The 25,615-nt window shown below is 35.6% G+C and overlaps 1 protein-coding gene across 1 annotated transcript in view; it reads right to left on the bottom strand.

Annotated features, from left to right (window-relative positions):
- Positions 1-25,615, bottom strand: part of Gclc (glutamate--cysteine ligase) — a 103,668-nt gene that overhangs the window by 25,495 nt on the left and 52,558 nt on the right. Inside the window, exons 6-9 of the mRNA XM_090384367.1 lie at positions 21,505-21,563; positions 18,167-18,384; positions 14,603-14,719; positions 6,708-6,846 (exon numbers count right to left, since the gene is read on the bottom strand). Coding sequence (XP_090240493.1) covers positions 6,708-6,846; positions 14,603-14,719; positions 18,167-18,384; positions 21,505-21,563 — 533 coding nt within the window. The remainder of the gene's footprint in view (positions 1-6,707; positions 6,847-14,602; positions 14,720-18,166; positions 18,385-21,504; positions 21,564-25,615) is intronic.

Genomic DNA, 25,615 nt, shown 5'->3' with positions numbered 1-25,615 from the left:
AATACACTGTGAGACATGCAATATCTATGATGTATTTGCAAAATGAGCATAAAAAAATTTCAACATAGGAAATTAAAACTAGTTGCTCAGTGAGGTCACATATGGATTTGAACCACAGCCAACTCAAACACAAATAGTGAAATATATATACAGGTAGTTCCCGCTTTATGAGTTTTCACTTTATGGTTTCCAGGGCTTACGAGTTTTTTTTTTTCTTCAAGTATCAACAAAATCGAAAATATGAACATTAATTACAAAAAATGAATGTTAAACATTCATAAATATGGCATTTCAAACCATGCACATAGCTACACAATACAGTGTACCCCGCTTTGCGATATTAATCTATTCCAGAGATACCATCGTATCGTAAAAATATCATAACGTGAACCCAATAACACGTTTTTTGGTAATTCATTCCACGACCCCAGAGTTGAAATTTGCGCTATATAACTCTCTAAAAGGTCATTTTTATAGTGTAATTTGTATTAGTTACCAATTAAAATCATTAAAATGCACTAAACTTTCATTGTTATCTTATAAGAGATTTCATTGTTCTGTTATAAGAACAAATTTTGAACGGCATCGTGATATTTTTCTAAAGCACATTTCTGGAGATCACGACCATAAAACAATAAAAGCAATTTGCACTTTCTGGTTTATTGGGCATTTCTGTTACTGCAAGCAATTATAAATGGGTAGTAAACTCGATTTTATTGCATTTGTAAAAATACCGATAGCTGGAATTGTGTGGTTTTTTTATGTTATTATGGCGAAATGTGTTTCCCCTCTACTGAAATCTTCAATCGTATAAGAAACATAAATAAATTTTCAGAATCTTCTCTTCATTCCTTTTTTTTTTTTTTTAAAGCCTTGTAAACTTGTTACTCCGTGAAAATTGTGTTAGTTGCAATTTGTGCGTTCTGTTAAAAAATGCTTATGCATGCTATCGAAATTTATAAAGAAAAGAGAAGATTATCTTGGAAATAAATGCCTCTTGAAACATTTCTGAAGACGACGACTCCTTGGGCAACAAACTAACGAGTGCCAAGACAATAAGTGATCAATGAGTGTGCATTTAGTCGATGATGGAAGAATAAACATTCTTTAACGTTTGTAAGTCATAAATAATTTCGCTATTATAATTTGCTTGATTTTACAGGCAAAGTTTTCATTTCTTTGCACAAATCAATCATTGTTAAAACAAACTAATTAGTTAACTAATTTCATTGTTGATAACGTAACCCCTGTTTTTAACATTAGGTCTATGGGAAATAAATTCCCACTTTACAAGTGCACGCTAGGGACGAATTAACTTGTAAAGTTGGGAACTACCTGTATGTATATGTGTTATAACTGCATCGGGATATAAGTTTAGTTTCAAATAAAATTGAAATTTTATTTGAAACTGAATCAAAATCATTACTCAGACCAGTGCAGCAAAGCAAAAGGCTCAAGCTAATGGGAGTGCTATGGCTCAGAGAAGAACTGGGGGGGGGGGGCGCAGTTGTTCTCTGAATCACAGCCTTTTGAAATGTACTGCTTGTTTGATGTTTGTGGAGCAATTAGGGATGAGACATGATATTGCCAAGGGGAATGTCTTTGTGTGTGCACGAAGTAAGGAGTGTGAAGAAATCAGGCGCCAACTCAACATTATGGGCCTATATGAGAGCTTTAAGGACAGTGGGTGCCCTCGAAGGATTTAAATTGAGGGGCCCTTCAAGCTCTCAGCTGCCCACATCAACACTAGAGCTGGCACTTAAACATCCTGTAACACAGCAGCAACCCCAAGACAGAATGTACTTGTACCATGGGAACTACTAGTTGTCGGTGACTATTGTCAGGGATACAGGGAACATATTGTGCAAAAAAGGATAGGTGGAACAGGACCAGGGTATGTCTGCCAGGGGCAAAGGTTTATCCATAGCAGTATCTTGCCCTTAATGACACATTGTTCCAGTTTATACAGCAGTCTTTTATGTGCAACAGTATTAAATTCCTGAAATCCAAGTACATGATATCAAAATTATTTTTTTGCATCCAGTTCCTTGGTCACTGCAATAAGAGTAACCTATCAGATTGGTTTTACAAGATCTCCCCTTAACAAATCCATGCTGTGGCTTCAGTATAATTGCATTCCTGTTCCAGATAGTCCTGCATTATTTCTTTGACAGGTGACTCCATTATTTTTCCTGGAACAGATGTTAAGATAACAGGTCTTACTCATGTTACCTTTTGATACTCAGTTATGAATTGGGGATGCATTCACACATCTCCAATTCATTGAGACCTCCCTGTAACTAAGGATACTCATAATTATGGCTAAAGGCTTCCTTACCTTCTTTGCTACTTATCTTAATATGATTGATTGGATAGGTCCCATCTGCCCCAGGTTCCTTTTTATGTTCAGCTTCAACAATTCCTCTTCCACTTTCCTTTTAGTTATTACAAAGTTATTTATCTCACCGTCAGAGTTTGATAAACTTGTGGCATCCCCTCCCCTAAAGAATTCCTCACATGTGAATGTAGATACAAAATACCTATTCAGTTTGCTCAGCAACCTGAGCAGGGTCATCAACAGTTAACCCATTGACTTCAAGTGGCCCAATGTGATTCAGTCCCTTTGTTCTACTGTTAATATAGGCATAGAAGTATTTGTTGCTTTTCTTTGCATTCTTCGCCAGATATCCCAATCAACCCTTAGCTTGCTTAACCTCCTTTGTGACTCAATTACAGATTAATTTATGTCTACCAGGCTTCTGAATCACATAATTTATATGCATCCCATGCACTTCTCAGCCACTTATTTTAATAGTTCATCTGACATCCATTTAGGTCTAAGCCTTGAACAGTAGAAAAAAAAGAACAGCAAGAACAGAAAAATAGAACAATCCACAAGTTGAAAATAGAAACAAAACATAGTAGAATAAATAGCATGTGAGCGAGGAAAGGGGCTTGTCTTGTTATTTGGTTAATGAAGAAAATGGTAATAACATATCTGAGATTTAACCTTTTTTATTATTAATATTCTTTACATTATAAACAAATAATACATGTTATAAATAAAAAGTGCAGTTGATAAAGTACATTTTATTATAATTAAAAAAAATGAGGGATGGGGCCAGAGGTGTTCCAGATAGTCCTGCATTACTTCTTTGACAGGTGACTCCATTATTTTTCCTGGAACAGATGTTAAGATAACAGGTCTTACTCATGTTACCTTTTGATACTCAGTTATGAATTGGGGATGCATTCGCACATCTCCAATTCATTGAGACCTCCCTGTAACTAAGGATACTCATAATTATAGCTAAAGGCTTGCTTACCTTCTTTGCTACTTATCTTAATATGATTAAGATAAGTAGCGGTCACGGGCAAAAAAAGGTTGAGAACCATTGGTGTAGTGCTTTTTTTTTTTTTTTTGGCTGATGCTACATAAGCTTGCTTTCCTCCATCATCTGGTAGCTGTAGTCAATAAATAAAGCTAAAGTTGAAGTTTCATTTGATGTCTGTTCACTAGTTAACCATATTTATATTTCTTACTAGAGGATTCCAAATTTGATATTTTTTTGTTTATTTCCAATAAAATATGAGCTATCAAAGTTATTGGGATATTTATTTACTGCACAGTTTTAATCTCAATGTAATTATTAGTTTTGCTTGTGGAGGAAGGGGTTGTGGTTATACAGATTCATTTAGCATTTTGGGGGAGGGGAGTCACATTATTATAAAGTTTGAGAACATCTGTATTAAAATGTTTGTTACTACTGATGCATACATGTATCAAATGACACTCAAATGATGTGTTGTGATGAATATATATAACTGTTCTTATATGGATAATAAACAATTGCTGTAAAAGTATACAACACTGCTCAATATTGGTACACTGCCTGAACTCTGTTGCTATTTTCAGTAATGCTTGGCTTATAATCAACCATGTGTTGTAAAGACTTAGAACAGAGCTTTATTTGTTCTTTGCTTGTGTCGAGTTTAGTTTATTTACATGGAATAAACTTTTGATAAATTTAGGACCTGTTATGATTTACAGCTCAGCACCCAAAAGTAAGTGTTTGTTTTTAACTACGAATTCTATTTTCAGGAGCATGTTAAATGATTTGTTCCTCAACTTTCTGAAAATTATGGCATGTGGAACACAGTCTGACAAATATAGGTGGCAGTGAATGTGTTAAACCATATTTTCTCTTTTATAAGTATTTTGGTTTCATTTTATATAACTGGATGGGATCTATCCAGTTATATTAAAGGAGGCGGCAAAGCAACTAAGCAAACCCTTAGCCATAATTATGAGAGCGTCCTTGGACTCAGGGGAGGTTCCTACGGACTGGAGATGTGCAAATGTATCCCCAATTCACAAAGGGGATCGAAGGGTGACACAAGTAATTACAGACCAGTTAGTTTAACTTCTGTTCCAGGTAAAATAATGGAGTCACTGGTTAAAGATGAATTGCAGGATCATCTAGACAAGACTGCAGCAATAATTCAGACACAGCATGGGTTTGTTAAGGGAAAGTCTTGTCTGACAAATTTGATAGGATATTATGATGTGGTTACAAAGGAACTGGATGCAAAGAATAATTTTGATATCATATATTTGGATTTCAGGAAAGTTTTGACACTGTTGTGCATGGAAGACTATTGTACAAACTGGAGCAGAATGGTATTAAGGGTAAGTTGCTACAATGGATAAAAGGATGGTTAAGTGGGAGAAGACAGAGGGTGGTAATCAATGGGTGCTGCTCTTCTTGGACTAATGTTATTAGTGGAGTCCCACAGGGTTCGGTGTTAGGTCCACTGTTGTTTTGTATATTTATCAATGATATTGATGAAGGTATATCAGGCTTAATGTCGAAGTTTGCAGATGATACAAAGGTTGGCAGGGTTGTTAAATACAGTAATGGCAGTGTGCTACTGCAACAGGATCTAGATAATTTGGGCAGATGGGCTAAGAAGTGGCAACTGAAGTTTAACCTTGACAAATGCAAAGTACTGCATATGGGTAGAATAACCCCAGTTTAGTTTTTTAGTTTTTTTTTAGTTGTTGGCGCACAGGCTTCTGTGGCCATAATGCACCTCCCAAGGTTTTTGCAGTACTTTGATCCAAGCCCGAGGCGGGAATCGAACCTGCGACCTTTGGGTTGCCAGGCAAGCACTTTACCCACCCAGCTAGCCCGGTCGGCAAGTAACCCCAGAGAAACGTACCAACTGTGTGGTACTACACTTAAGGTGGTAGAAAATGAAAAAGACCTAGGAGTAATTGTGCAGTCAGATATGAAATTTTCTGAGCAATGCAGACAGGCTGCCAGGGTAGGTCATGGGGTTTTGTCAATGATATATAGCAATTTTGCTAGCAGGGAAAAGGAGGTGATCATCCCTCTGTATAAGGCAATGGTCAGGCCACGCCTTGAGTACTGCGTACAGGTCTGGAGGCCTCATTTTAGAAAGGATGTAGATTTACTTGAGCATGTACAGAGAAGGGCAACAAGATTGGTGAGGGGAATGAAGGGATTCTCTTACCAAGAGAGGCTTAAGTTCTGCAAATTGCAGTGGCTGGAGACTAGACGCCTGTGCGGTGATCTGATTGAGGTGTATAAGGCCTTGAATGGGTTGAGCATGCTGAAGTCTGATGGGATCCTTCCACTTGTTCAGATTACGAACCTAAGGGGGCATAAATTCAAATTAAGAAAAGACAGATGTAGATTAGATGTGCGGAAATTTGCCTTTAGCCAGCGGGTGGTTAATTGCTCGAACAAACTTCCATCTGTCGTTGTGGAAGTTGATAGGTTGAATAAATTTAAGGAGGAACTGGAGAGGCATTTGGAGGGAATGGTGTGATTTTTTTTTTTTTTTTTTTTTTGGCTGATGCTACAAAAGTTCATACACTTGCTTTCTTGCATCAAATGCCACTGCTACTACTGCTATTACTACTACTATTTTTCTATCAAATATTACCTAAGCATAGTGAAGTTCATGCTGTCCCAGATTTTATGCTTTAAAATTCATTTTGCCCACAGCTGACTGTGGGCATCAGCATCTGGTCATCCTTCCTCAGATGCTAATGTACTATATAGATAATAAGGACAATTATAACAACAGGGCATAAATTCAAATTAAGGAAAGACAACTGTAGAACGGATATAAGAAAATCTACCTGTAGGCAGATTTTCTTATATCCGAAGCAAAGAGAAATCAACTACTGGAATAACAGTATATTACCCTTTGTGGTAGGTAAAATATAAAAGTTGGAAGAAAATTTCATTTTATTTTATTCATTTATTTTTGATGGCAGGTGCTACAAGTTTTGCATCCTTATATCGTTCAGCCATTTTAATATTAAAATGACAATCATACGTTTGAAAATCATACACTTCAATTCAATTTCATTTAAAATCATTCCACTGTAAGTTGAACGTAACTGCACAGCCTTTTATTATTGAAAATAGTTCAGAGAGTACAAATTGAGGGAATTTTATCTTTGTAAATGAGATTTACTATTTCAAAAAAAAAAAAAAACCTACTGTCCTGTAAGCAAACACTAGAATTATGACAAACTAATGGATCTACAGTAATAAACAAATTAAAAACATACTAAAAAAAGTTTTTTTTTTTTTAAATTTCTCCCAAACATTTTAATTTATAAATTCAAGGGGCAAAGAAGGGAGAGGATAATAAATAAACAAACTTACCTGCTTCTCTCAGCCTTAAGTACAAATCTTTATCATAAACTAAGTCAATATCATTGAATTTCTCCCCTGCCGGGGATAGATAAGAATCTATTGAGTCATAGCGAGATTTATAAATGCGAAATTTATTGGACTTCAAAGGCTGAAAGGAAAACAATAAATAATTGAATGAGATTTGTGTAATTCACTTGATATGCTTATCTACAGGGCGTCTCAAAAATATGGGTACAAACATTTGGAGGAGGTAGGTAACATCTAAAGGAATGTGAAATCGCATAGTAACACATAACCGGAAACATCACGGGAAAGTAGTAGCAGAGGCACAAGAAGCAGAAATGACACAAGACAGTAATTAGTGGCAAACATTTATTTGACAATATTAATAATGGAGTACGAGATGGATGCATTTCATGATGTTACAACAGATGCTCGAAGGTTCCACCATGAGACACGATGTATTCGTGACACCGACGCAGCATGGATTGGCTGACATGGTCGAACACACCTGGAGTTTCTTTGACAGTAGCAGCAGTGCAGACGAGTCTTGCCATGAGATCCATTTCCGTCTCCACAGGCGATTCATACACGATAGATTTGAGGGCTCTTGTTGTTGTTGTTGTTATTTGGTTTTTAGGAGCATTAGCAACTAAGGCCATATTGCTCCGGGATATGCGGTGGTCATTCCCTGAATGACCTTTCCGCATCCTCCGTATTTGGTGGTGACGGGCTCGAACCCCGGTCTAATCAAGAAGCGTGTGCTACGCACTGCTGCTCCTTCCCACCTGGCTACGGAGGCGCCTTTTTGAGGGCTCCCCCACAAAGAAATCAAGGCTTGATAAATCAGGTGAGCGTGGGAGCCAGGCAACAGGTCCACCATGGCCAATCCATCGATGCCCAAAACGCCTGTATAATGAGCAGGCGCCCTGTCATGTTGAAACCAAATGTTGTGTCACACATTTGCTGGAACATTGTCAAGTAACCCTGGTAGAACTTGTTCAAGAAAGATTCGATATTTAGTGGAGTTCATGCGGGATGGGCTGACTAAGCAGTCACCGACCATACCTGCCCACACATTTATTGCGAAGCGATGTTGTGCCGCATGGGGGCGCACACCGTGTGGGTTGTTGTGAGCCCACACATGAGCATTGTGCTGATTGAATAAGCCTTCCCGAGTGAAATAAGCCTCATCCGTGAACAAAACATACACTGGAAAATTCAAGTCTTGAACACTTTTTTGGAGAAACTACTACGCAAAAGCCACACGTGCAGGATGATCTTGGGGGAGTAGAAACTGAACCCTTTGGAGATGAAAGGGGTGTAAGGAATCATCGTGCCAGACACGCTGTACACTGCAACGAGACATTCCTAAGGCAGAGGTAACAGCACGTGTGCTGGTACGAGGATTATTCTGGACGGCATTCAACACACTTTCTTCCATGGTGGGAGTTCGCGTCGAAGATGGTCTGCCCACACTACTCCTGTTACCTCTAAATGACCCATAATCACACAAATTTTGATGCACACACGCAAACAAACGGTGGTGAGGTACATGTCTGTCTGGGAAGCGTTCTCCATAAATTCGTTGAGCAGCTCGTCCATTGCCCTCTGCTAATCCATACACTTGGTGCATGCCTGCCAGCTCACAGTTCATATATCGATGCATGCTCTTCGTGCGGCGACTACTGCTTGAATGAGTAAACCAGAAACTTTCCCTCTCATGAACTGATGAACGGTGCCATCTACTGACTTATGGTGACGTTTCCGGTTATGGGTTCCTATGCGATTCACATTCCATTAGATGTTACCTACCTCCCCTAAACGTTTGTACCAATATTTTTGAGACACCCTGTATATACCTATTATTATGTATCAAATAATTTTTGTTAGAAATAGAAATTAAAGTAAATGTGTAAAAAAAAAAAAAAGTTTGATGCATTAACACCATAATACATTATCAATAAACATAAGTATCCCCCAGAAACTAATATTTCGTTTATTCCCTTCTTTTCTTTAACCTGCCCAAGCACCCAGAGAGCATTAGCAGTAGCATATGATGCAAGAAAGCAAACTTATATAGCATCAGCAAAAAAAAAACATTCCATTTCACCTATCCATTCATTCCAAAGGTTTGTTCAGTTCTTTCTTGAATCTATTTAAGCTACCACCTTCCATGCCAGATGAAAGTTGGTTCCAGCAATCAACTACTTGCTGGTTAAAGACAAACTTCCACACATCTATTCTCCAAATGTCTTCCCTCAATTTGAATTTATACATCCTCAAGTGCATAATCTGGGCAAGAGAAAGAATCCCATCAGCAATGAGCTTGCTCAAACCATTGAAAGCCTTATACACCTCAATCAGATTACCTCGCAGGTACCTAGTCTCCATATGCTGCAATTTGCAAAATTGCAGCCTTTCTTGGTAAGAGCACCCCTTTGTTTCCCTCATGAATCTTGTTTCTCTTCTCTGTACTCATTCCAGCAGTTCTACATCCTTCTTAAAATGAGACCTCCAGACTTGTATGCAGTGCTCAAGGTATGTACGAACCATTACCTTATACAAAGGGATAATCACCTCCTTATCTCCGCTAGCAAAATTATTGTATATCACTGACAACACCCCCACGAAATGCTCTGGCAGCTTGTCGCACTGCTCTGAAAACTTCATATCTGACTGCACAATTATCCCCAGGTGTTTTTAATAATAAGGGTGGAGAGGTACCCCTCCACTCTTATTTTTTTGTTAATGAATAAGAAAATTTATGCAAATTATGACATTTCCTTTTCAGTTTGTGTTTTTCTTGAAAGGTGTGGATCTTATTCTAAAAGTGTAGTGGAGCGGATTTTTCTTTGTAAAGACAGATTTCTTGCAAGTATATAAGTTTTTGTATTACTCATGACAAGTTTCTACACTGGTTATGGTGTGGTCCTCTAAGAGACTGCAGTAGGGCAGCAAATCATGTGGCAGTAGTACTGAGTTAATAGCATGGAGGTAACAATTAAATAGTTGCTTGTGCTTGCAACTGTGTAGAAAGTTAAGTATGTTTCGTTCGGGAAATTAAGATATTTCATGTGCTCAATGAAAAAAAAAATGCACACTGACTAAATTTTGTGTGCAGCTGAGAAAAACTGGCCAGGAGATAGATTATCCAGCATTTAAACAGTAATCAACTGTTTAGAAGCACAAAGCTACCTCTTAATTTAAAAGATTTTGGAATGCTCCTTTTTTCAGGAAAGGTTATGCCGATCCTCTTTCTTTTCTGCACTGAAATACCTCATGCTACAGATATGGCACAGGAGGCACTAATAGATATCAGAGGTACATCACAATAACATCCATCCTTCCACAGCCTGGCTGGACCTTTTCCATCTCAATGTTTTTTGGACATCCATCGAACCAAAAAAAAATTGATAAGATGACACAAATCTGGTGGTGTGGCACCTCCGTAGCCAGGTGGGTAGGAGCAGCGGTGTGCAGCACACGCTTCTTGATTAGACCAGGGTTCGAGCCCGTGACCACCAAATACGGAAAGGTCAGGGAATGGCCACCGCATATCCCCGGCGCAATATGGCCTTAGTTGCTAATGCTCCTAAAAACCAAATAACAACAAGAAATCTGGTAGAGATATGAGCTGGGGTAAAAAAAAAACCTGTTGCATGTATTTCAGAAGTGGACAAAATGTTGTGGTTTGGCCAGAAATTCCCAAGTGTTGAGTGCCCCCCCCCCCCCAAGGGAGCACATTTCGTTTTTATTTTTGGGGACAGGGAATATGTTATTTGTATGAAGAACTTTTATAACCAAGTATGGATTTTCAGCAGTGGTAGTTAGCAAAACAAAGTATCATTCCGTGATGAATGCAGAAAATTACCTTAGAGTGGATTTCAAAACCCCCAATTCACCACCTGCCATTCCACAGATTGGAATGGCAGGTACTGAATTGTCATCATCGACATGAACTTGGTCCAGCCTTTTGGTCCAGACCTAGTTCCAAAAGGAACTAGGTCTTTTAAGACCTGTTCCGTTGTAGCTCTTGGAGGTGGTCTTGATCTCGTCATTGTTGTCTTGGTAGACCCCACATCTTTCTTGCCTGTAGGTTTGTAGTTAAAGGCTAATTTTGGGATTCAGTCTGGGTTCATTCTTTCTATGTGGCTGATCTATTTTTTCTGATACTGTTTTATGTAATTTACTATGTTATCTACTTTAAATTTCTCATGGATATCTAAATTTCTTTGGTGCTTTCACTTGAATTATACAGTGCACTTGAATTATACTGTGTACTTGAATTGTACTGCACTTGAATTGTACAGTGCATTGTACTAGACTGAATTCACACCAAAAACACAATATTGTTTTCTCATTTTTTTAAATGTCACAGCAATCTCTAACAATTTGGAGGGATGAGGGTCTCTAAAAGACTTTCAGTCATTTAAAATAACAATGCAATGTACATTATGTTTATGCAAATGAAAATTTAGATTTTTATATACAGGACTCCCTGGCTTGTGTAATACTTGACATACGGAAATTTAACTTTACGTAAGTTTTTGCTAGCCGGTGCAAACTTAAAAGAATCGTGGAAATGTATTTTGCCGGCAGGAATAAATGGACGTACATATTATGAAAATATCGTACTCTGAACCCAATAACACTTATTTATTTTTATTTTTTGGTAATTCGTTCCAAGATCTTGGAAGTTGAAATTTTCACTATATAAGCTTTTTATCTCTTTAAAAAGTCATTTTTAAATTGATTTAAAGTCATTTAAATTTAGACATTTAATGGAAATTGCACTACACTTTCATTGTTATCATATGTTCCATTATAAGAATCAATTGTGAACACCTTTGTGATATTTTTTCTAAAACACATTTCTGGAAGTCACTACCATAAAACAAAAACAATTTGCACTTTCTGGTTCATCGGGCTTTTCCGTTACCGCAATCTATTATAAATGGGTAGTAAACTCTATCTTACTGAATTTGTAATAATACCGATAACGAATTCTGTGGGTTTTTACATTACGGTATTATGGTGAAATGAGTTCCCCTTCACTGAAATCTTCAATCATATAAAAAACATAAATAAATTTTCAGAATCTTCTCTTCATTCCTATTTACTTATTACAATGGTGAAGGGAAAGTGCAAGTGCTGGCAGTTCTAGGAAATGAAACAAAACTGATTTAGAAATGAAGATGATTAATTAAGAAGTACGAAGCAGGACAAAGTTTGTCATTATTGCATGGAATTAGGTCTCGCTCCTTCAACTATTTTAAGGGACAGTGCGCATATAGCATTCAGGTGCTATATTGAAGATGGAAAAACTATTAATAATATGGATGGAAAATCAGATTCAGAAGCAAGTGCTCCTGAGTCCAATGGCCATTCAAGCAAAAGCAACAAGTATTTATGAAGATATTAAGGATAAGTACAGCAAATCCCAAGCCAAGTTCATGGCAAGCAACAGGTGGTTTAATAGGTTCAAGCATTGTGCTGGTTTCCAAAACATTAAAGTATGTGGTGAAGTTGTCAGTGCCAACTCTGCAGCTGCAGAGAAATTTTGTGATGTGTTGGCAAAAATCCCTTTTAAATCTCCACAGCCTTCAATTTCTGCAGCGGTGGGTTTATCAGCTGGAGAGTTAATTCTGGCAATGATGCTCAAAAGGTAAAACTTGCTAACATTATATGCCTGTCTCCTCTCTCTTTTTGTAATTTTATAATTTTGAAATTTTTGTAATTTTTCCTGCACATGAGATACAAAAATTGAATAAATAATTCTATTTACATGTTCACCAAACATTTCTTTTTTGCTTCAATCAAATTCAGCATGCATAGTTGCGAGTGCTGCATAAGCATTTAGGGAAATTCTGATGTTCGTAAAATTCGACTTACATGGAGTTCCATGGAATGCAACCCTTACGTAGGTGGGGAGCGACTGTATAAATATCTACTCACATTTATAGCTTCTATTTAATTATAGTATATAAATATTTAAATCAAATTAATATTAAACTAAAAATTATAAGGTAATCTACTCACAATATAAAGATATGAAGTGTATAACAAATTTGTTATTTTGTCTCTGACAAAATAAATGTGAACCTATGATGTGAACCCAGTCTTCTGTACACAAATGACTAGTGGAAAATCTAATGTGGATAATTAAATCTAAAATAGTAGTCTTTACAAAATTAAAAATACTACTATAATACTATTGTTATAATATTATAAAGTATTATAATATATAAATCCTGTATATCCAGTAATAATAACCACAGAAGTCATACCTAAACTGTAAAGGAAAAAAATAAAATAAAATAAATAAAATACTCAGATTCATGTAACTCAGGAAATTGCTATACAATATTAAAAAAAAAAAAAAAAAAAAAAAAATTTAATACTTTTTTTTTTTTTTTGCAATTGTACTCCAAATTCTGCAAATTATGTATTCACAGAAACTTAAAAATCATAAATTTGAATCAGTTCTGTGGATTTTCCTTTTCAGAATCTATAGACTGTTCCAATTCCTTTCAGAAAGCTAAACCTCTATCGGCAGCATAAATCTAGTCATTATTGTTGAACATAACAGTATACATCATAGCACTGAGTGATAATTGAGTTATGACCACCATCCTAATACTGTGTTGGGTCATACTGTCGTGTGGATAACAGTTGTTATTTGCCTAAGAACTGATTCTACTAGATGTCTGAAAATATCTGTAGAGATCTGCAACCATGATGAGTTTCAAAACATTCCACAGGTGTTGAAATGGATTGAGGTTAGGCAAATTTGGAGGCCAATGAAGATGGGTGATATCTTTACTGTGTTCTTTGAACAACTTGTGCACACTGCGGGCCAGATGACAGTGCATTATCATCTTCAAAGATCCTGTTTCTGTCGGGGAAAATTGCAACATGGCAAGGTGCCCAGTCTCCTAAGAGCTGCCGGCAGACCTCACCAGTGAAACATTAGTCCATATGCACCAGGAGTCCTAGTTCTTACCAGCAAAACATGCCCCATATTAAGCAACCACTGTTACTAGCCTGGATGGTGTATACTCTGTACAATGGATCCATTGACTTGTGTTTCTTGCAACACATACGAAGGCATCCATCAGATTGTTGCACCAAGTACTTGGACTCATCTGACCAACACACTCATTTCCAGTTCTCTAGTGCCCAACCAGTGTTGTTGACACCACAGCATTTGCCGCCAATGATATTCAGTGGTGAGGAGAGGGCGTCTCTTAAGTTTTCTGTTGTGGAACTCCATATCAGTGAGTGTGCAGCCCACTGTCATTTGGAATATTGTTCTTCCACTCCCCATATTGTATTGTGATGTCAAATTGTCAGACAGTGACCTGCCACTGAGGCCATACAATGCATTGCACCCTTTGCTTTCAAAGAACATCCACCTTGTGTAATCCTTTATAGTTCTTTCAGCTGGAGGTGGTTTGACCCATTCAGCACTATTCTTTGTATATCTTAACTGCAGTGAGCTGTGAGAAACTGACAAGACATGCCGTTTCTGATATGGAAGCACCTGATGCACGGGTTCCCATAACCATGCCCTTTTGAAACTCTGTGATACCAACTCAGTCCAACTGGCTAACTTGAATGACCAGATGCATATTACCACTCCTCTAGCATATGAAGCTGTTGGGCTTTTTACATTGTGAACTATGTGCATAGTCCATTTTGGATGGCCAGTCATAATTAAATGATCACTAAGTGTATATCTTATTGAACCACATAATGCAATAACTGATTTGATTAACACTGATTGGAAATTACCTTGATTACACAATCACAAACTATCAGATTCTAGGGGCTTTAAGCCATTGCATATTCTTTAATTGATGTTAAAAATGAAAAAGAAAAATATATTTTTCTCTATTTACCTGAAGACCACTCTCTTCATCAGTTCGATCATCTACAGAGGCAGCAACAATACTCCAGCGACAGTCTTTATCTGTCAAGTAACCATGATGAACAGGTGAGGCAGCACTCAATGCCAACTGAAAATCCAATTCAGTTATATGTTTATGAACATATGTGAATAAACTGGCACTTCTGAACAATTTTTCAATATTCATAAAACATTCTTATAGAATTTATGACAGATTTTAAAATTTTGATAAATGCACACTAATAAGTGTTTAAAGTTTAAATGATCCATGTTGATTACCTCAAAGTTCAAGGTTTATAGAACACTTATAAAATTTCTTCTAATTTTTTTGCAGGCATATTATACAATTATACAAAGACAGTGATGTTCCCATAATGCAGTGGGAAGATAATGACCTACATTCGTTCGAATTTGGTGTTGGAAATATAAAGCACATGTCATATATAATTTTCTTTGTACATTTACAGCTAACAATGGAAGAAATTTTATTACTCTGTATTAAAGGCTACTGGATCCAAAGAAGATTCAGTGAGTCTTCATCATTCAGTCACTTAGCCTTCTTCAGAGGCTGAACAACTAGTTTAAAGGGCTAAAAACTTACATTACTACAGGTATGAAAAAATAATTATATGAACATGTACTCACATCTTGCTTGTTTGGGTTTTAATGGTGCATCAGCAACTAGGGCTATAATGCGCCAAAAACTACATCCCATACAAGTTAACAGCAAAAATTTCAGTGAACTAATTACTTAGATCACTATATCAATTTCACATCTTGCAGAATTAGGGAGAGGAGCCTATTGCAAGAGTGGCAGGTTCTTAACGTAAAGACATTTACTCCTCTAAACACATTGCTGAATGCTGAAAAAAACTTTTCAATAGAATGCAGAAAGGGTAGTATACTTCTTCTGCTCCTGCCGATGAGCACATATGCATTTATTTGTTTGTATTATTTTTCTAATAATGTAGTTTTGGCCAGTTAAAGCAAGAAGTGAGGTAGCAAAGAAGCTGCCATAATGTAAGGCTTTGCAAATATCAAAATTCTAAATTATTAAATTTAGTCAGTAGCCTGGAGTTGTTTTAGAGTTGCATTTTTAATTCATTTAGGTTGAAAATCTGTATTAGTAATTTGCACTAATAAGTAATAAAAATACAGCTCTTTAACCATTATTTTAGAGAAACTTTTATTATGTAAGCATTTAAAAAACTTTTTCCTTAAATTCAACATGCATAAGCCACATGCTTTAATTCTCCAGCTGACCACTATTTCATTAAAAACAAAGTTTTTACAGACAAGATGGGGGGTAAAGGGCTCATTTCATTTTAATTATTGATGTAAATACAGAGAAATATTATCATTGACCAATATCTCAAATGCTTCTGCCCAGCTGATCATCAGGAGAAAAGTTCAACCAAGTTATCAGATTATAAAAAAACAAATGGATATGTAATCCCGGCCACCTGTCCAGATAGCCACTATGGAGGCAAGGAAAATCCAGCTGGTCCAAAAACCAGAATGACCAAAAAATCTGAACATTTTAAAGATTTGTGGTGTGTGCATGCATGTGAGTGCATGCATGTCTTGGCCATTTCAATTTGATAATGAATTGGCTCTACAAATTCAATTAAGTTAAATATTTTTAACTTAATGCTTTCAGAAACTTTATCACTGGATGCAGCATTGTATTAGCATTTTTTTTTGTTGTTGTTTGTTATTTATTGTTTGTGTTGAATGAAAATAAACTTCTATAAGGAAACACACTATAGTCTTACTCATGGTAGAAAATCTGCTGGCCACCAAATGAAGTCTACAATTTACTAGATTTTATTTATTTTTTGAAAATAACTGCATTTGCATATAAAGATGGATGTACTATTGTGTTCACCACCACCACCACTGAAATAACTTGTGACATTCATGACATTTATCTGTATGTGCTTCTCTCATTGGTCTTTAATAGTTGTTGACAGAGGTGGCCTTTACTATATTATTACAAGGGGGGGGGTTTGTTTCACATTTTCAAACTTTGATTCTATTTAGCAATGCAGTTAGACTTGTCATTTGTTGATTTATTTGCTCTTTGAAAATTAATCTTTACTGATATTAATTTTTATTAATTATATCTTTACTACTCTTTAAAGTGAGGGAGAGAGTACCATCTATGGGCCATATTGTTCGTGTTGCATGGAAATAAAAAATCTGCAAAACAAAATTTGCTTGAGAGTTCATAGCAACCTTTTTTTTACAAGTGTTTATTATGGCTGTATTCATTATTCTTGCCTATCTAATTATGTACTGTATTAAAGGTATTGAAATACAGTTATGGAGAATTTCGTTACCCTGTTCCACTTTCATTGACATTCAAGAGGAAAACTGGCCAACAACACCATATGAATATGTGAACCAGCCAGAAAACAAACAAACAAACAAACAAACAAACAAAAAAAAAAAAAACTCAGAAAACTGGTGGCTTTTTCCTATCTCAAGTTTGTTGGATAAATTGACACCTGCATTACACATCAAAAGATTATCATCAACTCTGCATTTCTTCTCAGTTTTTTTGCATTGATTTTAAGGAAACTGAAGATATTCTGATAGCCACCAAAACAATGTGAGAGTGTGGTGTCCATCAATGCAGAGGAGGGTGGAATCTAGACACCTTTGCTTTTATTCCTAAAAAAAAGTGCAAAAAGACTACCATGTGCAATTAAAAAATTCCCATGCATTATTTTGTTTGCTTTTTTTTCTCCATCTTCATTTAATTTTTTTAATGGAATGTTGCTGAAGAAATTTTGTAGGTGATAACTTCATGGGCCTTTCTTGTTTCCAAATTTTGATCAACAGCCTAAGGATAAAAGAATAAATAAAAATAAAATAATTTAGTTAATAAAAATAAATTGATCAGATAGAAAAATATCAAAAAAGTAAACAGCCACGCTGCAAATGCATTCTCTCTTTATCCATGATTAAATTTCAACATTTTGTGTTTGGTTACATTTATTATCCAAAACCAGCAATCTCCAGGTCCTGAAATTGCCAGATTTCAGACATTAAACCTGTATGACAAATGAAAAAAAACAAAGAGTACATTAAAATACTGTACAATAAATAAAACAATATTTACAGCAAATTGTTACTCTAACCTGCAGTACAGATTATATATATATATATATCTGTACTGCAGGTTAGGGCATATATATATATATATATATATATGCTGTTGGAAAAAAAGAGTGGATTTAGAAACATGAATGAGGAAGGCAAGGTGAGACAACAATCAAGAGAACACAACGTGCAATAAACGTTTAGCAATGAAAGTTGGGCTTTTTCAATGGAATAATAAAAATATGGCTTCTTTCAGTTTGCATTCATAATTCAATTTATAAAACTATAAATAATAGGGCATTTATTATGAGCTATACATTTCTTAACTAAAACTACAGTTCTCTATTTTCATGGAACTCTATTCAAAAACTACTTGACAATAGTTCCTTCAATTTATCTTTACAATTTGCAATGAAAAGTTTATTTTTAATTATAAATTGTTACTTACTGCAATAGCACTAACAGGAGTAAGCTGATCATACAACACTCTTGCTTCTGTGATGTTACAAGCTTGGAATGTCACCTGAAGACAACAACATCCCATTCCAAACCCCATTGCATCCATATATACATGATCAGGTAAGGCAGCTTTAGCAGCTTCACCATTATCTCCAAGATGTGTATAATCATGGACAAAAGGAGATGGAGTTTTGGTGTCCCTGAAAACTATGGTTCTTACTTAGTAGAATTCCTGTTTATTTTATATATATATATATATATATATTTTTTTAGGATTAGTAAATTTATAAGAGGAGTTTACCTCAATATAGTACGTGGAACACTTCCGTATGATACCCTCCAGAAATTAAAACGGAAAAAACGAAAAAATCGACAACTTACCGGTACATTAAAGTAAAATATAAATAATTAAATAATCAATTTAACACAATTAAAAATCAAATTAACGCAATTAAAAGAATCTAACGAAAAAATTCAAAACGATTTTCCTTCCGGAAGCTGACAATGCTTTTCGACCGACTGTCGTGATCACAGGAATGAAAATTACCGAAACAGGCTAAACCTGCAACTTAAATAGTGATTATGTGTCTTCGCGCATGCGCGTAAAGGTCCACGCATCGGAGATCAAATATGGCCGCCGAACGTTAACAGAATTCTCGTGTAATTTAATTTCAACGGTTTCTGCAATTAATAGTCGCGTATAATTACGTTGAACGTTAAGTATTTTGGCCTCGTTAAATAAAAAAGTATGTTTTTCGTTAATGGCATGAAAGGCTAATTCTGACGCTGCTGAACGAGAAGCACGAACTGAGGCTTCGTGTTGATTTACACGGATATTAAGAGAAAACCGCGTCGAACCCTGATAAGACGAGTCGCAATCACCGCAAGAAATGTTGTATACTAGATCATTAATTTGTGTTGCGAACGCCGAAAGAACCGAGCGATTGTTCAGTATAGTGTGTAACTTCCGTATAGGCCTAGCTATAATTTTAAATTCGGTATCTTTAAAGAATCTGTTAAGCTGTTTGTGCCACTGTTCAACATATGGGACAGAAATAAAGTATTTTTTGATATTACTATTGTTGATTGGTGCAGTATTTTGTATCCTATCCTTAGCTTGTACCCTAATTCGATTTATTGTGTTAATGGGATAACCCCTGTTCAAGAATCTGCTAGTTAATATTTGTATTTCTGAGTCTAAAGCAGAATCCGTCGTTGAATATTTATAGGCATTTAGAAATTGATTAAAGATAATCGATCTTTTGTAGGTGAACGGGTGGTAGCTATTATAATGTAGAAACATACCGGTGTTTGTGGGTTTTCGATAGATGCTAAATTGTATTTTGTTCGAGTCCCGGGTAAGCGTGAAATTTAGAAAGTTTAATGACTTAGTATCCGTATCTTCCCTTTCCAATGTAAATTTGAGTCTAGAATGAATATTATTAAACGAATGTAAAATGTCTTGGATAGTACTACTATCGGTAATAACTAGAACATCGTCTAAATACCTCCCATAGTATGTGATACGGGGACGAAAAGGTGTCAAATGTATCTGCTCAATCGTTGAGAGATAGATCTCTGACATTAAGCCACTCAGGCTCAAACCCATTGGTAAACCAAAAATTGAGGCTGACTACATCACCTTTCGAGACAAGGTGTACAAACAAATTTTTGGTTTACCAATGGGTTTGAGCCTGAGTGGCTTAATGTCAGAGATCTATCTCTCAACGATTGAGCAGATACATTTGACACCTTTTCGTCCCCGTATCACATACTATGGGAGGTATTTAGACGATGTTCTAGTTATTACCGATAGTAGTACTATCCAAGACATTTTACATTCGTTTAATAATATTCATTCTAGACTCAAATTTACATTGGAAAGGGAAGATACGGATACTAAGTCATTAAACTTTCTAAATTTCACGCTTACCCGGGACTCGAACAAAATACAATTTAGCATCTATCGAAAACCCACAAACACCGGTATGTTTCTACATTATAATAGCTACCACCCGTTCACCTACAAAAGATCGATTATCTTTAATCAATTTCTAAATGCCTATAAATATTCAACGACGGATTCTGCTTTAGACTCAGAAATACAAATATTAACTAGCAGATTCTTGAACAGGGGTTATCCCATTAACACAATAAATCGAATTAGGGTACAAGCTAAGGATAGGATACAAAATACTGCACCAATCAACAATAGTAATATCAAAAAATACTTTATTTCTGTCCCATATGTTGAACAGTGGCACAAACAGCTTAACAGATTCTTTAAAGATACCGAATTTAAAATTATAGCTAGGCCTATACGGAAGTTACACACTATACTGAACAATCGCTCGGTTCTTTCGGCGTTCGCAACACAAATTAATGATCTAGTATACAACATTTCTTGCGGTGATTGCGACTCGTCTTATCAGGGTTCGACGCGGTTTTCTCTTAATATCCGTGTAAATCAACACGAAGCCTCAGTTCGTGCTTCTCGTTCAGCAGCGTCAGAATTAGCCTTTCATGCCATTAACGAAAAACATACTTTTTTATTTAACGAGGCCAAAATACTTAACGTTCAACGTAATTATACGCGACTATTAATTGCAGAAACCGTTGAAATTAAATTACACGAGAATTCTGTTAACGTTCGGCGGCCATATTTGATCTCCGATGCGTGGACCTTTACGCGCATGCGCGAAGACACATAATCACTATTTAAGTTGCAGGTTTAGCCTGTTTCGGTAATTTTCATTCCTGTGATCACGACAGTCGGTCGAAAAGCATTGTCAGCTTCAGGAAGGAAAATCGTTTTGAATTTTTTCGTTAGATTCTTTTAATTGCGCTAATTTGATTTTTAATTGTGTTAAATTGATTATTTAATTATTTATATTTTACTTTAATTATTTATATTTTACTTTAATGTACCGGTAAGTTGTCGATTTTTTCGTTTTTTCCGTTTTAATTTCTGGAGGGTATCATACGGAAGTGTTCCACGTACTATATTGAGGTAAACTCCTCTTATAAATTTACTAATATTATTATCAATGTAGAACATATTGAGTATTACAGCTCTGATTCATACTATCTAATTTTTTTTTAGGTTAAAAAATACATGAAAACTGTATATATAAATAATGGTAATAATGAAACCTCTTAAAGTACAGCACTAAGTTGACTTGCAGTTTACTCATGCTTTTATCCATTTTAATTTATTCATGCTATCATACATTTTCACTGATTAAGAAAAAACTGAATTGGTAAAGAATAAATTCATCCCACACAGCTAACAGACAGTAATATGAAAAGAAAATTAAAGTGACTTACTAGGAATGTTAATAACAACTTTTTTCCCCCGTCTTTCTCTGATGTTACGAGCCAAAGTCCTGTGAGTGATGAAAAATAAAATAACAATAATGAAATACAAATAGACATTATCAATGTCTATTTGTATTTATCATTATCAATGGTAGCTTAAACTACCATTTAGCTTTTCAGTTGTTTCCATTTCTGATACATAAACTTCATGAAAATGTACTTAAATGATTATTAAATGTGTTAGGCTCAAAACAAGAATTTTAACATCAAACAGATTTATGGTAAAACTTTATTTATCATTTCACTTCAGATTAATGCAATGGAGCAAATAGAAAAGATTTTCTGAATTAGGGGACAAAGTGGACAATTTTTTTTTCAAATCTAGGTACCAAATGCAAAAATTCAGCACTAGATTTGAAATGAAAATCATTTCACCATATATATATATATATATATATAAAGATTGCCTTCCAATATATCAATATAATTAATAATAATATAATAATAAAGTAATAATAATAATTTTGGTGAAGTGGCCATTTGTGTTCCTCTCTTTTCTGCATTTTGTAGGTTGAGCCTGATGCTATTATTGATGTAAAAAAGTTTGTTTTGGCATGCAGTTACTATTGGCTACGTTTTTACTAGTATTAGCTCCTAACAGGTTAACAATTTTCTTTATTTAAATCATGTAGGATGTGAATTTCATGCTCTAAGCTCCCTAAAATGTCTTTAATTTATCTTGAGATCATCCTCAGTGTTTTCCAACACCATCAAAGAAACAGAAAATATGATATGCTAATGATGAAATGTCTCGTTACCAAATGGCTTCAAAGACAGAAAAAACAAATTAGGAGTCATTGTCAAAGCAGATTCAAGTATGCACTAATCTTAATTTTTCATTGATTCTCATTTGGGTGCTACTTGAGGAAGTTCAAAATGCAATTCAAGTTTAACAAAGTGGGGTTTTTTTCAAGTAACTTTCAATATTTTTTTTTATTATTCATTTTAATATTTTTAGATAACAAAAAAAATTAAACTTACCCATTCAGTGAATTTATCTTCGTAATTTTTTACCATGTACCCATTTACCATTAACATGGTAAAAATTTACCATTAACATGGTAAATTTTTACCATGTACCCTTAAGGCCATTGGTCCAAATTAAGAAATTGAAATTTAAGAGTCATTAACTTTTATTCCTAGATGCAGGGTACATAGAAAAATAGTTAATGGCCTTTAAATTTCTTTTTCATTATCATTTATTCCTATATGCATCACCATTTGCATCCCGGGCATAGGTAAAAATTTGGTAGGTTCAAGAAATAATGAAATAAGTGCCACTGTATCTCAGGTCAAATGCCTTCAAAATATACTGAAGTTTTCAAAAAAGTAATAATAATACAATCAAATAAACCACACAAAACTCTTGCACTGTCTGCTTCTTTGCAATGAACTACTTGCAATTTCTGAGCATTATGTAAGTAATAAATGTTTTACTCTGGGGTTACATAACATTCAGGTCAGGTGATCTTGCCAGAGGGAGACTGACTGCTGCTTATAGTAAATTTACAAAGCATTTTATTCAAGAAAGGGTGGCTTATTTCATTAATTCTAAGAACTTAGAAAATTTTAATAATGGCACAAGGGACCTCCTGCAGACAGAAATAAAAGCTAATCACTTTAAAAGAAAAATCTTGTGCCTTTGGTCAAAATTTGGAAGGATAAATAAGTAGTATTTTTTTCTTATTTAAAATGGATCTGAGGACTTACTTAACAAGTATGGAGCAATGATGGGAAAAAGCCACAAGTTAAGACTGAATTTGAAAGTATCTGCAATTTTGCTCAGCCACAATAAGAGAGAGTACATGCTAAAAGACTTGTCAATCAATTTGGCCTTGGAAAGAATGTGTAAGGCTTGTAGGGTAGAATTTTTCACAGCATGGTCTGTACTTGCTAACAGGGATTGTTTTTACAGGGATGGAATATACTTAAAATAGAAGAAATGTAAGAATATTTGCTGATGCTATCGAGGCAATGATAGGTGGGTTGGAAAACTGTTAGCTTGGGGGGGGTGATACACAGACTAATAGATTAACTAGAATTGTAGGCAGAGGTGAAGGTGATTCTTGCACTGTTTCTACTGGAAAATGCAGCAGCCTGGAAAGCAAGGTGTTGGGGATTTCAGGCACTGCTGTGGGCCATCATGGAACGAGAGAATACATGGGCTGTGTAAAGTTAATTAAGGGAAAGAACATGTGCATGTATACTTGCATGTACACTAATGATAGAAACAATGTAAATAAATTTGATGAATTTGAAGTATTGATTACGTCATAAAATGCAGGAGTAGAGGTGACATTGTGTCACTCACACAAGTGATGCCTAAATTTCAATATAGGGAGTACAATGTATACAAGAAGGGCAGACAGGACATGAGGGGTGCAGTGGTCATGCTCTTAGTCAAGAAGCATATTAAATCTAAGGCAGTGCATCCAGTCGACACAAGTGACCAGTGCAATGATGAGTCAGTCTGGTGTGATATAAGGACTCAGAAAACAAAATTGAGAATAGGAGTATGTTATAGGCCCAATAACTGTGATGACTGGACCAAGCAGCTATACAGAAAAATAGTGGGCCAGTAAATCAGAATGTTTTGTAATGGGAGATTTTAACTTTTTATATGTTGACCGGAATTTATGGGTTGGTCACTCACATACTAGCAAGACTTTTGTACATTTCTTCTTGGATGACTCTTTTCTACAGCAGCATGTAAGAGAGGGAACAAGAAGAAGAAGCAATACTGTTGATCTGGTTATCAGCAGTGAGCTACATGCATTAAAAATCTGAAAGTAAAAGACCCACTTGTTGGCAGCAATCACTCTATACTGATGTGAAATTTAATTAAAGACATTACTACAGTGAAGGGTAAAGGGAAAGGCTTTTGCAAGGGCAACTACAGAAGTCTCTGACAGTTTTTAAATTGTGTTCAGTGGGACCAACTGGTGATGTTACCAACAGCAAATTCTAAATGAGAATGTTGTTGTTATTTTGGTTTTTAGGAGCATTAGCACCTAAGGCCATATTGCTTCGGGAATATGCAATGGTCATTCCCCGACCTTTCCGCATCCTCTGTATTTGGTGGTCATGGGCTTGAACCCGGTCTAATCAAGAAGCGTGTTCCTGGCTACAGAGGCACCTCTAAATGAGAAGCATTCAGGGAAGTAATCATCAAAGCTACCAAGCTTTTCATACTAATGAAGAAATACTGTTCAAGGCTTAGACTTAAATGAATGTCAGATGAACTACTGAGGTATACACAGCAGAGAAGAAAAGTGCATGGGATATAAATTAGTCTGTAATCAAGTCAAAAAGGAGGTTAGGCAAGCTAAGGCAGATTATGAGAAGTCTCTGGCAAAGAATGCAAAGAAAAGCAGCAAAGACTTCTATGCTTATATTAACTGTAGAAGGAAGGGGTTGAATAACATTTGGTTCCACTTGATATCAATGGGTTAACTGTTGATAACCCTGCTCAGGTTGCTAAATTGAATAGGTATTCTGCATTCACACATTAGGAATTCTTTAGGGAAGAGAATTTTATCAAACTCCAATGGGGAGATAAATGACTGTGATTATTGAAACGAAAGAGGAAGAGAAATTGTTGAAGCTGAATGTGAAAAAGGCACTTTGGGTGGATGGGATCTATCCAATGATATGAAGGGAGGTAGCAAAGGAGGTAAACAAGCCCTTCACCATAATTATGAGAGCATCCTTGGAGTCAGTAGAGATCCCTATGGACTGGAGCTGTGCGAATGTATCCCCAATTCATAAAGGGTGATCAAAAGGTGACATGAGTAATTACAGACCTGTTATCCTAACATCTGTTCAGGAAAAATATGACAGGTTGCAGTGACTAAGGAACTAGATGCAGGACCTACCGTGGATGGCTGAAGCCATGGATATAAGTGAACACCTGCTGACCCCATATATAACATTATTTTCTTGTACATAAATATGTATAATAAAGTTTAATTGATAAATTAAACACAGTAAGACATTACCAACATTAAATACGGTAATAATAAAGTACAGCAGACTATCGATTTACTGGGATTGGATTAAC

The sequence above is a fragment of the Mastigoproctus giganteus genome, chromosome 11 (genome assembly GCF_048544385.1).
Source record: "Mastigoproctus giganteus isolate SK-2022 chromosome 11, ASM4854438v1, whole genome shotgun sequence".
In the NCBI taxonomy this organism is placed as follows: Eukaryota; Metazoa; Arthropoda; class Arachnida; order Uropygi; family Thelyphonidae; genus Mastigoproctus; species Mastigoproctus giganteus.
The sequence above is the reverse complement of the archived record's forward strand: the minus strand, read 5'-3'. Positions and strand labels throughout refer to the sequence as shown.